This window comes from Schistocerca gregaria, chromosome 4 (assembly GCF_023897955.1).
Source record: "Schistocerca gregaria isolate iqSchGreg1 chromosome 4, iqSchGreg1.2, whole genome shotgun sequence".
In the NCBI taxonomy this organism is placed as follows: Eukaryota; Metazoa; Arthropoda; class Insecta; order Orthoptera; family Acrididae; genus Schistocerca; species Schistocerca gregaria.
Genome location: NC_064923.1, coordinates 132,014,203 through 132,031,433, shown reverse-complemented (window position 1 = coordinate 132,031,433; position 17,231 = coordinate 132,014,203). Strand labels below are relative to the sequence as shown.

At 41.5% G+C, this 17,231-nt stretch overlaps 1 protein-coding gene across 1 annotated transcript in view; it reads right to left on the bottom strand.

The window, feature by feature from the left end:
- LOC126267233 (SET and MYND domain-containing protein 4-like) overlaps window positions 1–16,381 on the bottom strand; it is a 134,172-nt gene extending 117,791 nt beyond the window's left edge. Inside the window, exon 1 of the mRNA XM_049972215.1 lies at window positions 16,057–16,381. Within this exon, the coding sequence (XP_049828172.1) occupies window positions 16,057–16,202 (146 nt within the window). The 5' untranslated portion in view covers window positions 16,203–16,381. The remainder of the gene's footprint in view (window positions 1–16,056) is intronic.
- Window positions 16,382–17,231: the final 850 nt, after the last annotated feature.

Here is a 17,231-nt window from a genome sequence, read left to right as displayed (position 1 = left end):
TTTGAAATCCAATCACTTCTACTACTTGTTTAGGAACATTACACTGAGAAAATATTAGTGGAATTGGGAGAGAAGTTAAATAATATATCGAATAGGATCATAATGCTCATCAGAGGTGCTGCGAAAACTGAAAATCACATTAGATGAAAATCATGATGTATTTCATTATAGAGGATCTGAGCAAGAAGGAAATTTAATTGTAGGCTTACTGTGAACAAGACTATTAAAAACAATAATACAGCAAGATATCATTTGTAATCCACACAGATCATTAAATTCTATGCACCAATGTGCTCACATTCTCATCAGGATGTAGAGGAACCTTGCACAGAGTTACAGAAACTAACAAATGATAGCGAATACCATTAAAATGTAATACCGGGTGATCTCAATGTGAAAATGGGATGTAGTTTTTAAAAAATGGTGCTTCAGAAGGAATTCCAGTTATGAGAAAGCATGCATCACCATATACTATTTGGCTTGTTAAAACAGCTTGCAACTTTTACACATGTAGCTAGCAGGAGGGGATATAACATTGTCATTCTGACGAAGCCAGTGGCAAGCTAACTTCCTTTTAGTGTCACCAACAGTTTGATTAGTTTCCCCATGTGGAACAACTTTGGGATTCTGAGGGAAGCCAGGCAATGGCTTTAGACCATAGGGCACACCCAGATATTACAGCTCACACACAATGGTCAGGAATCTTGCCAAATGAACACTAGCATTGGCTTTTGAAACCCACTCGCTTCTACTACTTGTTTAGGGACAATAAATTAAGACTTGTCAATAAACAAATAAAAAAAATTACATCTCCCCAGTTCACAGAACTCCTGAAGACAGATGTTGACTGTGGATATTGTATCACAGACACAGTCCCTCCGACTGTTCAGAGATGTCATTGAACCTGCCCAAAGATGTAAACAACTATACAGGAGCAGTGCCTATTAGACGGAGGGGGTCCAACAGCCGATCAGTTCCAGTCATTCCACCAGGAAGGAGGTACACGACTCGTGTTGTTGTAGTTCAACCATGCCTAGATGGTCAATACCGCAGTTTGATCGCACCCGCATTGCTACTTTGTGCCAGGAAGGGCTTTCAACAAGGGATGCATCCAGGTGTCTCGGAGTGAAGCAAAGCGATGTTGTTCGGACATGGAGGAGATACAGAGAGACAGAAACTGTTGATGACGTGCCTCGCACAGGCCACCCAAGGGCTACTACTGCAGTGGATGACCACTACCTAAGGATTACGGCTCAGAGGAACCCTGACAGCAACACCACCATGTTCAATAATGCTTTTTGTGTAGCCACAGGACATCATGTTACAACTCAAATTGTGTGCAATAGGCTGCATGATGCGCAACTTCACTCCCGATGTCCATGGGGAGGTCCATCTTTGCAACCACGACACCATGCAGCGTGGTACAGATGGGCCCAACAACATGCCGAATGGACTGCTCAGGACTGGCATTACATCCTCTTCACCAATGAATGTCGCATATGCTTTCAACAAGACAATCGTCAGAGATGTGTTTGGAGGCAACCCGGTCAGGCTGAACACCTTAGATACACTGTCCAGTGAGTGCAGCAAGGTGGAGGTTCCCTGCTGTGGGTCGACGTACACCAGTGGTAGTCATGGAAGGCACCCTAATGGTCATACGATATGTGAATCCATCCTCTGACCAATAGTGCAACCATATCAGCAGCATATTGGCGAGGCATTCGTCTTCATAGATGACAATTCGTGCCCCCACCATGCACATCTTGTGAATGACTTTCTTCAGGATAGCGACATCATTCGACTAGAGTGGCCAGCATGTTCTCCAGACATGAACCCGATCAAACATGCCTGGGAAAGATTGAAAATGGCTGCTTATGGACGATGTGACCCATCTAGCACTCTGAGGGATCTACACCAAATCGCTGTTCAGGAATGGGACAGTCTGGACCAACAATGTCTTGATGAGCTTGTGGATGGTATGCCACGATGAATACAGGCACGCACCAATGAAAGAGGACATGCTACTGGGCTTTAGAGGTACTGGTATGTTCAGCATATTGGACCACCACCTCTGAAGGTCTCACTGTTTGGTGGTACAACATGTGATGTGTGGTTTTCATGATCAATAAAAAGAGCAGAAATAATGTTTTTCTTGATCTTTATTCCAATTTTCTGTATATGTTCCGGAACTCTTTGAACCAAGGTGCCGCAAATTTTTTTTTTATGTGTCTACAATGGTGAAAAGTCCTTGGTGGAATATGGCTAATGACAGAAGGAATGGTTCTTGTCTCATAACCAAAGTTCCTTCTGAAGAACCAATTTTTAAAATTGTATCTCATTTTTGCATTAAGATTCAGTCACTTGTTAGTTTTTCTAACTTTCTGTAGAGGTCCTCTACCTTCTGATCAGAATTTGAGCAGGTTGGTGCACAGAATAGCTATGGAAATGGAAATGAACGTTTGGCATCATTGGCCGGGAGGCACCGTATGGGGCAGGTCCGGAAGCCTTGGTGCAGGTGTTTATTACATTTGATACCACATTGGGCGACCTGCATGCTGGAGGGGGATGAAATGATGATGAAGGCAACACAACATCCAGTCCCTGAGCAGAGAAAATCCCTGAGCTAGCCGGGAATCGAACCCGGGCCCCTTAGGATGGCAATCTGTCACGCTGACCATTCAGCTAAGGGGGCAGACATAGAACAGCTATAGCATATACACTGTTCAAATACTCTATGAAATGTGGCCAAGTAGAATCTTGCAAATCATCTGATATTTTATTGGGTAACCATCCTATTATTATCACGGCACTAAAGAATGCTACCTCGCCTCACTCCAGTAAGTTATACAAACAGGTCATGCATTAGTGGAATTTGTTGGATCTACAGATGTTTTGCATTAATTAAAGTTACTATCTGGTTTTATATAAACTGTTTCCAAGCGATATAATGTAACTGCCTGACGTTAGTTTTCCAAAGCAAAAAGAATGAAGAGCTAAAGATTTATTGATGTAATGATAAAAAGTCCTTCATGGAATATGACTTGTGAAATGAGGAAAGGTACTTACCCATCATGTAACTAAGGCACTGAATGGTTGACAGCCTTGCTAACAAGACTGAAAACTTTGCTGAGCTTTCAAAAAAATATCTTCTTTAGAGCTAATTAACATGCCATGTACATCCACATAAATGCACACAGCTATATAGTACGAGCTGACTATTTTTCTCAGCACTGTAGTGCATCTGGTGTGAGGAGTTGTGCCAAGTGGTGTAACTGAGAAGAGAAAAGATGCACAGAGGGAAATGAGAGGGTGGAAAAAGGATGGCTGAAGGCTGGGAGGGAGAGGCGGCAAGAGAACAGAATAGGAATATGGCACTGATAAACTCACTCTGGTGCAATTTACAGGAGTTGGGTGCACCACACAATGAAGTGAAGAAATGCTTAAGTGAGCAAGATAGAATCAAGGTAGAGAGAGAACTGGAGAGAAAGTCTGAGTGTAGATTGATGGGGTAAAGGTTGTGTGTTTGGTGGGGAAGGGGAGGCATGGCAGCAGAAGTAGAGGGTGAGGGGGGGGGGGGGGGGGAGGAAGGAAAATTATAAGACTGAAGGGTGTATTGTAAGGATAATTCTTATTTACAAATCAGAGAATGTGGAAATGGGGAGGATTATCCAGGTGGCATGGGTTGTGAAGCAAGCACTGAACTTGAATCTGTTGTCCCCAGCTGTGTCTTCTGCCACTGATTGGTAAATTTTTCTCTTGGCCACAATATGGCAGACAGTAGGTTGGTGGTCATAGCCTCATAAAAGAGTTTTGTCAAAGTTACAGTAGAGCAGGTATACTATGTGACTGATTTCACAGGTGGCGCTCCCTTTGATAGAGTTATATACTTCTGTAGCAAGATTGAAATAGAATGTGTGCAGTAGTTGCATATAACAGGTCTTCCACTGGTATTAAGCATGTGGTGGAGGTTTGGAAATACATGTGGTGTAAGGATGTACCAGAATATTTCATGGATTGAACTGGCAGTTGAATATCACCCTGAGAGAGATGGAAAGGTTTATGGATAGGATGTTCCTAATTTCCAGACACAATAATAGAAAGTCGAAGCCCAGCTGAAGGGTGTGGTTGGGTAATGAAAGGGGTTCTCTTCTGCACCTGGTTCTTGCGAGTGTTTGAAGGATTGTGGATGTGTGTGGATACAGCATAGGAGGTCTGTTTGTGATTTAGGACTGGAGGGCAATACTGTTTGTCAAGACTATCAGTATAAAAAAGAATTGATTGTCACACAGATGTGCCACCTGTAAGTGATCGGACTGTGAATGAGAAACTTTTTAGTGTGGAAGGGAGGGCAGAGATCAAAGTGGAGGTACTGTTGACAACTGGTGGGCTTGATAAAGGACAGAGGTTTTCACAGAGCCATGAGAGAGGTGGAGGGACAAAGTGATGAGGATGAAGTACAAAGTATTGAAACTAATGAGGAACGAGGATAGTGTGTCTTAGCTTGGGTCCAGGTCATGAAGTTATTGTCAATGAATCTGAACCGGGAAAGCAGTTAAGATCTTGGGCAGCCACGCAGCTTTCATTTAGATGGTCTATAATCTAGTTGCCGTATAAGAGTAACACCTACATGCCCGCTGCTGGTTGTGTCGCTGATTTGTTTGTATACAGCACCCTTGAAGAAGAGATAGTTATGGATCAGGACAGAGTTTGTCAGGTTTATAACAAATGAGGTGGTGGGTTTGGGACAAGTAAGATATTGGGAAAAGTCATGCTATGTGAGCAGGGAATGATAGTACATTATGTGATCAAATGTATCCGGACACCTGGCTGAAAATGACTTACAAGTTCGTGGCACCCTCCATTGGTAATGCTGGAATTCAATATGGTGCTGACTCACACTTAGCCTTGATGACAGCTTCCACTCTTGCAAGCATATGATCAATTAGTTCTTCACGGAGTGCTGCACTGAAAAGAGTTATCAATATTGGTAGATTAGGACTCGATTCAGATCAGGACTCTAAGCCGGCCAGTCCATTACAGGGATGTTATTGTCATGTAACCACTCCGCCACAGGCCATGCATTATGAACAGGTGCTTGATCGTATTGAAATATGAAATCACCATTCCCAAATTGCTTTTCAACAGTGGGAAGCAAGAAAGTGCTGAAAACATCAATGTAGGCCTGTGCTCCGATAGTGTCACACAAAACAACAATGGGTGTAAGCCCCATCCATTAAAAACACGACTACACCATTACACCACCACCTCCAAATTTTACTGTTGGCACCACACACTAGCAGACGATGCTCACCGGGCATTCCCCATACCAACACACTGCTATCAGATCGCCACACTGTGTGCCATGATTCGTCACTCCACACAACATTATTCCACTGTTCAATCATCCAGTGTTTACGCTCCTTACACCAAGCGAGGCATTGTTTAGCATTTAGTCGTGTGATGTGTAGTTTACGAGCAGTTACTCGACAATGAAATCCAAGTTTTCTCACCTCCCGCCTAACTGTCATAGTAGTTGCAGTGGATGTTGATGCAGTTTGGAATTCCTGTGTGATGGTCTGGATACATGTCTCCCTATTACACATTACAACCCTCTTCAACTGTCGGCAGTCTCTGTAAGTCAACAGACGAGTTCGGCCAGTACGCTTTTGTTGTGTATGTGTCCCTTCATGTTTCCACTTCACTATCACATCAAAACAGTGGGATGTTTAGGAGTGTGGAAACCTTGTGCACAGATGTATGACACAAGTGACACCCAATCACTAGACTACGTTCGAAGTCTGTGAGTTCCACGGAGCACCCCATTCTGCTCTGTCACGATGTTTAATGACTACTGAGATTGCTGATATGGAGTACCTGGCAGTTGGTGGCTGCAAAATGCACCTAATAAGAAAAACACATGTTTTTGGGGGTGTCCGGATACTTTTGATCACATAGTGTATGTATGGTAATGTTACACATATCGCCACTAAATTCCTAGTTGAAACATAAAAATCTGAGACCATCAAACAGTTTACGGTCCCAGTAATGAAAGTTATAAGAAACACAAAATAAAAATGAGTGTAGTACTTTTAGATTAATAACTGCTGACTTTTCAAAAAACAAGAAAAGCACATTAAACCTCTAACTGGAAAAGTAGATTGGCCCACATGGAGTGATTTGGATTATTATGAATTTCCAAAACATGTTGTAGTCTTCAGCCCAAAGATTGGTTTGGTGCAGCTATCTATGATAATTTGCCACATGCAAGCCTCGTCACCTACAAATAACACTGCAACCCCTTAGGGAAATAGCGGAAAGGTCGGGGAAGAAGGCCAGTGTTCACTCTGTCTGCTTGCCGGGGGGTCTCATCCGAGATGTGGAGGAGGCCCTACCGGCGGCGATAGAGAGCACTGGGTGCACACGACTGCAAATTGTTGCTCATGTCGGCACCAATGACTCCTGCCGTCTGGGTTCAGAGGTCATCCTCAGTTCGTACAGGCGGTTGGCGGAGTTGGTGAAGGCGGAAAGTCTCTCTCGCGGGATGGAATCAGAGCTAACTATTTGTAGTATCGTTCCCAGAACCGATCGCGGTCCTCTGGTTTGGAGCCGAGTGGAAGGCTTAAACCAGAGGCTCAGACGATTCTGTGGAGAGCTGGGGTGCAAATTTCTCGACCTCCGCTATCGGGTGGAGAAATGTAGGGTCCCCCTGAATAGGTCAGGCGTGCACTACACGCCGGAAGCGGCTACGAGGGTAGCGGAGTATGTGTGGAGTGCACATGGGGTTTTTTTAGGTTAGAGAATTCCCTCCCTAGGCCCGACAAGACGCCTCCTGAGACGCGGCAAGGCAGTAGGCAAAATGCAACAAGGAATAACAATATTAATGTGCTTATAGTAAACTGCAGGAGCGTCTATAGAAAGGTCCCAGAACTGCTCTCATTAATAAACGGTCACAACGCCCATATAGTACTAGGAACAGAAAGTTGGCTGAAACCAGACGTAAACAGTAATGAAATGCTAAACTCGGATTGGAATGTATACCGCAGAGATAGGCTGGACAGTGAAGGGGGAGGCGTGTTTATAGCGATAAGAAGTGCAATAGTATCGAAGGAAATTGACGGAGATTCGAATTGTGAAATGATTTGGGTGAAGGTCACGGTTAAAGCAGGCTCAGACATGGTAATTGGATGTCTCTATAGGCCCCCGGGCTCAGCAGCTGTTGTGGCTCAGCACCTGAAGAATAATTTGGAAAATATTTCGAGTAGATTTCCCCACCATGTTATAGTTCTGGGTGGAGATTTTAATTTGCCGGATATAGACTGGGAGACTCAGACGTTCATAACGGGTGGCAGGGACAAAGAATCTAGTGAAATATTTTTAAGTGCTTTATCTGAAAACTACCTTGAGCAGTTAAATAGAAAACCGACTCGTGGCGATAACATATTAGACCTTCTGGTGACAAACAGACCCGAACTATTTGAATCAGTTAATGCAGAACAGGGAATCAGCGATCATAAAGCGGTTACTGCATCGATGATTTCAGCCGTAAATAGAAATATTAAAAAAGGTAGGAAGATTTTTCTGTTTAGCAAAAGTGACAAACAGCAGATTTCAGAGTACTTGGTGGCTCAACACAAAAGTTTTGTCTCAAGTACAGACAGTGTTGAGGATCAGTGGACAAAGTTCAAAACCATGGTACAATATGCGTTAGATGAGTATGTGCCAAGCAGGATCGTAAGAGATGGGAAAGAGCCACCGTGGTACAACAACCGAGTTAGAAAACTGCTGCGGAAGCAAAGGGAACTTCACAGCAAACATAAACATAGCCAAAGCCTTGCAGACAAACAAAAATTACGCGAAGCGAAATGCAGTGTGAGGAGGGCTATGCGAGAGGCTTTCAATGAATTCGAAAGTAAAGTTCTATGTACTGACTTGGCAGAAAATCCTAAGAAATTTTGGTCCTATGTCAAAGCGGTAGGTGGATCAAAACAAAATGTCCAGACACTCTGTGACCAAAATGGTACTGAAACAGAGGATGACAGACTAAAGGCCGAATTACTAAATGTCTTCTTCCAAAGCTGTTTCACAGAGGAAGACTGCACTGTAGTTCCTTCTCTAGATTGTCGCACAGTTGACAAAATGGTAGATATCGAAATAGACGACAGAGGGATAGAGAAACAATTAAAATCGCTCAAAAGAGGAAAGGCCGCTGGTCCTGATGGAATACCAGTTCGATTTTACACAGAGTACGCGAAGGAACTTGCCCCCCTTCTTGCAGCGGTGTACCGTAGGTCGCTAGAAGAGCGAAGCGTTCCAAAGGATTGGAAAAGGGCACAGGTCATCCCCGTTTTCAAGAAGGGACGTCAAACAGATGTGCAGAACTATAGACCTATATCTCTAACGTCGATCAGTTGTAGAATTTTGGAACACGTATTATGTTCGAGTATAATGCATTTTCTGCAGACTAGAAATCTACTCTGTAGGAATCAGCATGGGTTTCGAAAAAGACGGTCGTGTGAAACCCAGCTCTCGCTATTCGTCCACGAGACTCAGAGGGCCTTAGACACGGGTTCACAGGTAGATGCCGTGTTTCTTGACTTCCGCAAGGCGTTTGACACAGTTCCCCACAGTCGTTTAATGAACAAAGTAAGAGCATACGGACTACCAGATCAATTGTGTGATTGGATTGAGGAGTTCCTAGATAACAGAACGCAGCATGTCATTCTCAATGGAGAGAAGTCTTCCGAAGTAAGAGTGATTTCAGGTGTGCCCCAGGGGAGTGTCATAGGACCGTTGCTATTCACAATATACATAAATGACCTGGTGGATGACATCGGAAGTTCACTGAGGCTTTTTGCAGATGATGCTGTGGTGTATCGAGAGGTTGCAACAATGGAAAATTGTACTGAAATGCAGGAGGATCTGCAGCGAATTGACGCATGGTGCACGGAATGGCAATTGAATCTCAATGTAGACAAGTGTAATGTGATGCGAATACATAGAAAGATAGGTCCCTTATCATTTAGCTACAAAATAGCAGGTCAGCAACTGGAAGTAGTTAATTCCATAAATTATCTGGGAGTACTCATTAGGAGTGATTTAAAATGGAATGATCATATAAAGTTGATCGTCGGTAAAGCAGATGCCAGACTGAGATTCATTGGAAGAATCTTAAGGAAATGCAATCCGACAACAAAGGAAGTAGGTTACAGTACGCTTGTTCGCCCAATGCTTGAATACTGCTCAGCAGTGTGGGATCCGCACCAGGTAGGGTTGATAGAAGAGATAGAGAAGATCCAACGGAGAGCAGCGCGCTTCGTTACAGGATCATTTAGTAATTGCGAAAGCGTTACGGAGATGATAGATAAACTCCAGTGGAAGACTCTGCAGGAGAGACGCTCAGTAGCTCGGTACGGGCTTTTGTTAAAGTTTCGAGAACATACCTTCACCGAAGAGTCAAACAGTATATTGCTCCCTCCTACGTATATCTCGCGAAGAGACCATGAGGATAAAATCAGAGAGATTAGAGCCCACACAGAAGCATACCGACAATCCTTCTTTCCACGTACAATACGAGACTGGAATAGAAGGGAGAACCGATAGAGGTACTCAGGGTACCCTCCGACACACACCGTCAGGTGGCTTGCGGAGTATGGATGTAGATGTAGATGTAGAACCAATATCCATTTGAACCTGTTCATTGTATTCATCTCTCTGTCTCTACTATAATTAAACCTCCACCTCCCACCCCCAAACACATTCATACTTTCCTCCAATACTATAACGATGATACTTTGGTGTCCCAGAATGAGTCCTATCAACCATTCCCTTCTTTTAGTCACATTGTGCGACAAGTTTCTTTTCTCCACAATTCTATCCAGTACTTCCTCATTAGTTATGTCATCTACCAGCCAATGTTCAGCACTCTTCTGTAGCACTACATTTCAAAAGCTTTACTCTCCTCTTTCCGAAATTATTACCATTCACATTTCACTTCCATACATGGGAATACTCCCAACAATGACCTTCAGAAAAGAATTTCTAACACTTCAATTTACATTGCATTTTAACAAATTCCTCTTTTTTTGGTATCGCTTTTCTCACCCTTGCCAGACTATGTTTTATATCCTCTCTGCTTCGGCCATCATCAGCTATTTTACTGCTCAACTACCAAAATGCATCTTCTACTTTTAGTGTAGCATTTTCTAATTTAATTCCCTCAGCATCACCTGCTTTGATCTGACTGCATTCAATTACCCTTATTTTATTATTTATTAATGTCTATCTTCTAAACCTCTTTTCAACACACTATTCATTCTGCTCAACTGGTCTTTCAAGTCCTTCGTTATCTATGACAGAAGTATAATGTCATTGACAACACTCAAAGTATTTTTTCCCTTCTCCCTGAAGTTTAATTCCTTTTCCAAATTTTTCTTTGGTTTCCATTACTGTATGACCGATGCACAGATTGAAAAACATCAGGGATAGGTCACAACCCTGTCTCACTTCCTCCTCAACTACTTCTTCTCTTTCAGTTCTTTTGACTCACAACTGTGGTCTGATTTCTGCAAAAGTTTTAAACCATGTTTCACTCCCTGTATTTTACCCTCGCAATCATCATAATTTCAAAGATTGTATTGCAGTCAGTATTGTCAAAGTCTTTCTCTAAATCTACAGGTACAAATACTGGTTTGCCTTTCCTCAATCTATCTTCTAAGAGAAGCCTTGGGGTCAGTAGTACCTCATAAGTTCCTATGTGTTCTTACACTTCTGTGGGACCCAAACTTATCTTTGCCAAAGTTGGCTTCTACCTTCTTCCAATCTTCTGTATATAATTTATGTCAGTATTTTGCAGCCATGGCTCATTAATATTTGCACCTGTTATCAATTGATTTATTTTGAACTGGAATTATTCTTCCTTATGTCTGAGGGTGTTTTGCCTGTCTCCCACGTCTAATGTTAAAGTAAACACCGAACCATTGACGGAAGACAGTCTGTACAAGCACAAAACAGGCAGTGGAGGGGGAAAACACAACTCAAAATAATGCCAAATATGCACTTACCATCAATGATATTTATGAGTCTGACAAACAAAGAGATACTGATCCTTACACACCTCAACAGAATGAAAGCAGTTAACAAGAAATGTGAACAATAAAAGAAATGGCAAGCGCTTTCAAATATTCAAATTACGAATCCAGCTTTCCAACAGTTATGTGGGCAGAGTTGTGTCTCTTGCTGTTAGTCCTTGTGAATAATGAATGAGCAAGACATAAACTATTGTGTATTGGAGGGTTCTCAAGTTATGCTTACATTCCAGTTCAGAGATGAAAGAAAATGGATGAAAAGTCAGTCAAATGATATTTAGTATGACATGATCTACATCTACATTTATACTCTGAAAGCCACCATATGGTGGATACCAGAGGGGACCTTGTACTACTACTAATCATTTTTTTTCCATTTTTCTCACAAACAGAGCAAGGGAAAAACAAACTGTCTATATGTCACTGTATGAGCTCTAATTTCTTTTACCTTTGTTGCACTTCAGCAACATGTACGTTGATGGCAGTAGATTTGTTCTGCAGTCAACTTCAAATGATGGTCCTCTCAGTTTTCTCATCAGTGGTTTGTGAAAAGAACATTGTCTTCCCTCCAGAGATTCCCAATTTAGTTCACACAGCGTCTCCGTAACACTCACATATTGACTGAACCTGTCAGTAACAAACCTAACAGTCCACCTCCGAACTGCTTCAGTGTCTTACTTTAATTCAACTTGGTGGGGATCCCGAACATTTGAGCCATACTCAAGAAAGCATCGCATTAGTGTCCCACGAGCTGTCTAGTTTACGGATGAACCAAACTTCCCTAAAATTTTCCAATAAACCGAAGTCAACCATTTGCTTTCCCTACTACCATCCTTATCTGCTCTTTCCATTTCATATCATTTTGTGATGTTACACTTAGATATTTAATCAATGTGACTGTGTCCAGCAGTGTTCTACTACTGCTGCATTCAAACAATACAGGACTGTTTTTGCTACTCATCTTACACTTTTCTATATTTAGAGCATGCTGCCATTCATCACACCAACTAGAAATTTTGTCTGTTATCCTTTATCCTATTACAGCCACTCAATGACAACACCTCTCCATACAAAACAGCATTGTCAGCAAACAGCCGCAGATTGCTGCTCACCCTGTCTGTCAGACCTTTTATGTATATAGAGAATAACAGCTATCGTGTCACACTTCCCTGGGGCGCTCCTGACTATACCCTTGTCTGTGATGAACACTCGCTGTCGAGGATAGCTGATTCTCTACACAGAGGATGCCCATCACTATGTTCCCTGTAAGGGAGTCTCTGCAACAGTCAAACAATGCTGTGTCCATGTATCCTTCTGTGTGACTGAATTCTTAAATGATAAATTTAAAATTTCAGCTTTCCCTTTGCTGTCAATGAGTGAGGTAGCCATTTTACATATGACAAGAATTTTCTCTGGTTCTCAGCAATATCATTTTGCTGAAGTATGGTGGTGGAAGTTGTATGCTTTGCATATCAATATTTCTACAGACACATAAATTTCTACTTAATTTTACCTGTCACCATTTGCGCATTATTTTTTCAACCAATAGTGCAACAGTTTCTGTTTCCTACACATTTTCCAAATTTTGTTATGACACAACAGCAGGTCTTTTCTGTCCATCCATCTATTCAGCACATACTTATTAAGAGGGCAATTTACAATGCATTTAAACTTTGTCCAAAATTCCTTTACATCCTTCATATTCGAACTAAATGATGTCCATCCATTTTATAAATTGAATGCTAATCACTGTTTATCTGCTCTTTCCAATGAAAATACTTTCCTAGTCTTCTTGTTACATTTATTAATTTTAGTAACCATCACTGTTATGATGATATAATGATCACTCATCCCTGTCTCTACACTGACACCACCGATAAGGTCAAGCCTATTTGTAGCTATAAGGTCTAAAATATTTCCACTATTTGTAGGCTGTCAAACTAGCTGTTTAAGACAGCTTCCACAAAAAAGACAGTATTTGTCTTTCCAAGATGCCTGCAATGACTCCACAGACATCCCAGTCTATATACAGTAGGCTAAAGTCTCCTCCAACTAATGTTACTTTTCCATGCTATGAGCACAGTCTTTCATTCAATGATCAATGATTCTAAAATTGATACAGCAGAATCAGGTGGTCAGTAGAAATGTCAGATAATACATAATTAACTGAGTTCACCTAGGCCTGTTACAAGCATCCAGAAAGTTTCACAGTCAGACTTAATTCTGAGCTTGATCTGTTGACTGCAATGAACACATTCTCTCCTCTAGTATCTAATCTGGCTTTTCAATATACATTTCATGCCTCACTAAATATTTAAGAGATTTGTACTTTGGGTTTCAACCAGCCTTTGGTCTGAGAATAATTTGAGTGCAACATCGTTCCTGGGGGCCAGTAAATTCAGGAGCTTTCTTACAAATACTTCAACAATTTACCATTAAAATTTTGACAGTTGAAGTGTCATTACTTTTACACAGTCTGGTTTTATTCTCTGCATATGGACTGAGGAGTGTTGATCAGAGAACCTCAAACTACCGTCTAACATAAAAAAAAAACCATGTGCACTCCACGTAAGTAACCTAGTACCTAGTTAGCTGCTCCTACATATAGTACATTCATGACTTATCAAGGGGAGTCCTACAACTCTCCACCCCATAATGTAGGCACAGAAATCTGCAACCAAATCTGTCACAGAATCAAAAAGAGACTTTAGTTGAGACCCTCCACTTGGCTCTAAACCAAAGGCCATTGATCAGTTCTGGGAATGATGCTGCAAATTACACAAGCTCTGCTTGCACCCCATGAGCGAGACCACCAGACTTCATCACTTACAACAGCCTCCTGTATGATCAGATGATGCCCTCAGAAAACAAGTGACAGATGTTACTGCCCACAACTTATAGAGGACTGCATTCAACATGTTCAATAGTAACAGACAGGGCCTCCACTATATCTCGCATGAGGCCTCACTGGCAGACATAATGAGTGCACATTGGATTCTCTCTGGCCCTAGAAGCTATTTCCCTATGGGCTGCATAATGCATCTAACAACTGACACCAGATGATAACTAGCACCCCGCCCCCCACATGCATGTGCCTGCTCAGACCCTTCTGAAGGAGTGGTCACCTGTCCATTCAGAGGGTGAATGTCCAAGGTCAGACAGCAGACAGACAGCCTCCACATTTACTCATTCCACATTGACCCTCCGACTCAAGCGACCTGAACTTGTGATCACCCGCACGCATCCTGCAATGATGGCAGATCATCAGCATCGGGTACCCTGTAAGGTGCCTCAGCAGCAGAGCCCATGAACAAAACATGTGGCATCTCATTAGTCTATGCAACACACCAGATTCTCTGCCACCCTGATGCAGCAGCCTAGAGGCTGCAGGCCATGGCCAAAACTGTCTTCTGCTGTTTGCAGACTGCTGCCAGCTCTCCTGTGTCAACACAGAGCATGCACACAGTCTATCTGCCTTGGTACCCCTAACTTTAGAATTGACTATAAAATCACACACAGGATGCGTAGAGTGTAAGAATGTCTTCTTAAATCACCTATTCAGCAACTAAGATTGGTCCAGACTAAGGAACCCATCACATTAGTGAAATTGTGGATCCTGAAAACTATGAAGAACAACTTAACAGCAAATACACTAATGTATAGGAAAAAAGGAGAAAAACGTAAAGTACAGCAACATAGAGGAAAAAGAATTTGTTTCAGTAACGAACTGTCAATTTCATCAAAAATCGTGTTGCATTTCAGGTGTTCAATCATCATTGTATGACACTTTTCACTATATATACATTCTTGCTTGAAGATGAAATTGTTGTGACTAAAATAAACCACCTGTCCAAAAATTATTGCTTTCTTTGTCAGTTCTACAGATTTGAAGTAAGGACACACAAGTGTCATGTAATATAAAAGCCCAAAGATAACCTTTGTTCATCAGTGGATGTCAATTACATCACGAGGATATGAAGTTATGAGGGACTGTGATATAGCCTAAGTCTACATGTCAGTGCCAAGGAGCAGTCTTATGTGTGTTTTTGAATTCTCTTAGTACGCTTTGAATGCTTGTAAAGAAAACTTAGTACAAATAATTCTAATAGACCAATAAATAACACAATGTATTCTGCTACTTTGCACTTTTCGAGTAAAAGAGTTATAGCAGTTTGTAAGACCTTGGTAATTATATTTAGAAACAGTTAATAACAATAAATGGTAGTGGTTGGTAAGGGGAAAATGCAATTTTCCGTATTCTCATCTCACAGGGCGTATTTGAGGTATGGTTTGCTTTGTTTCCTCCTGCCCTTCCTACAATAGCATTGGTAATGGTTACAAGTTTACATTAGCTAGTTAAAACACAATAACTGCAAGAGTCTTTCACATGAGGGCTTGTAATTCTGGTACGAGAAACAGTATATTTCCATACATGAGTTGAGGCCTTGGTATAGATCCTTAAAATGTGCAGTTGGGATTTAAAGGCAACTAAGATTTTCCTATATGTCAGTTTCACATGCAACAGTTCTGAGTAGTTATATTTATTTTGGAATGAGAGGAAGGTTCTATGATTCAGCTTTGGTTATAATAATGCAATATGAAAATAGATCAGACAAAGGAAGGTTAGTTCATTTTATATTGGAAATAATTTTACGACTGAAGAAGGAAGTTTAGGATTTTTAACAAGCTGTCAACGCGAGGACATTACAGACGCAGAACAAGGGCGGATTGAGGAAGGAATTCGGTTGTGTCCTAATAAAAGGAACCATCCTGGGAATTGCCTTAAGCAAACGTCGGAAAACATAAATGTGATGTCTGAGAGTCCAGATTCTTGTGCACTGCTCCATCTCACTCTCTTCTCTACGACTGAAACATACTTAACCAGTAAACTCAAAGCTCAAGTTTGAAAGATGAAGATTTATTCGTCACGAGCTAAACACTTTTAAGGTAGTGGACGACATACAGACTCTACCTGTAAAATGAGTGGCTCAGACAAGTTTTTACAGCATTATTTCTCGCCGGTAAATTGGTGACTCTTTCAAAAAAGCCATCACATTTCGCTGTCAACGTTAGAAGATCAAGCATTTCTTGCCATGTCGGTGGCAAAAAGTTAGACATTCTGATACCCGCGCACTACGATTCACAACAATACAGCGAGTACTTCCGAAATGTAAACAACAACAAACCACATGTCACAGCCCTCTTGTCGCATCTCAACCAACAGCTTACTTCCGCTAAAATCTAAAGTACTGTGGGTGACAGAGAGCCTTCAAGGAATACCAAGCAATAGATCAAGTACAGCATTATGAGTATCAGCGGGGCTGTTAATTATTTAACAGTTTTTCTCCTTCGTCTGTTTTACTCTTGTTACGATGGCAATATTTCAAAATATGCACAAATATGTATAACATCGACTGCAAAGCATTCACATTGTAAATTTTCGCTTTGGATTATACATAATTCACTAATTATTTGCATTTTCTGTTTATAATGTTCACGATACCTCAGTATGTCAATGATTAGTTTTTGGTATCCGTCCTGGACGTATACAATTACGTGTTGACAGTGGCGTAGCGTGGATATCTGCCACGCTCCCTATTTTCGCAATTTAGCAAAAAAATGTAGAGACCGTTGACAACGTTTAGCAGTGTTTGGTTAAAGCTTATCAAAAGATGTTAAGGACGTTGCCATTTATTTTTCCTGCACAAATTTTGGGGTTTTCTTCTATGCTTTCCGTTATGCTGAACAAATCGTTTTCGAAGATTGTTTATACGAGCTGTTTGTGTGAGTGATCCATAACACCAAAGAAAAACTTCATGTATGTATGACAGGTCCAAGAAAGAAAACGTGTACATTCATCAATTGAGAAATAATTTGTAACATAATTTTTCGATCTATAGAGAATTCTTGCGTAGCAATAAATTATGCTGTTCTGGTTTTAGTTTGTGGAGTACTTTTGCGTGTATTTCATCTATTATAATGCCTTAGCCGTGGGAGCTCAGTAGGCATTTTCACTGCCCATTAGACGAGGTGCACCCAGTCTGGTTATGGGAAGGCGTGCTCCATTTGCGGTTTACCACTACCTAAGAAAGTGAATTCAGTTAAACCAGGTTTCTTTAGATTCATGAGAATTCCACCACTCATAAG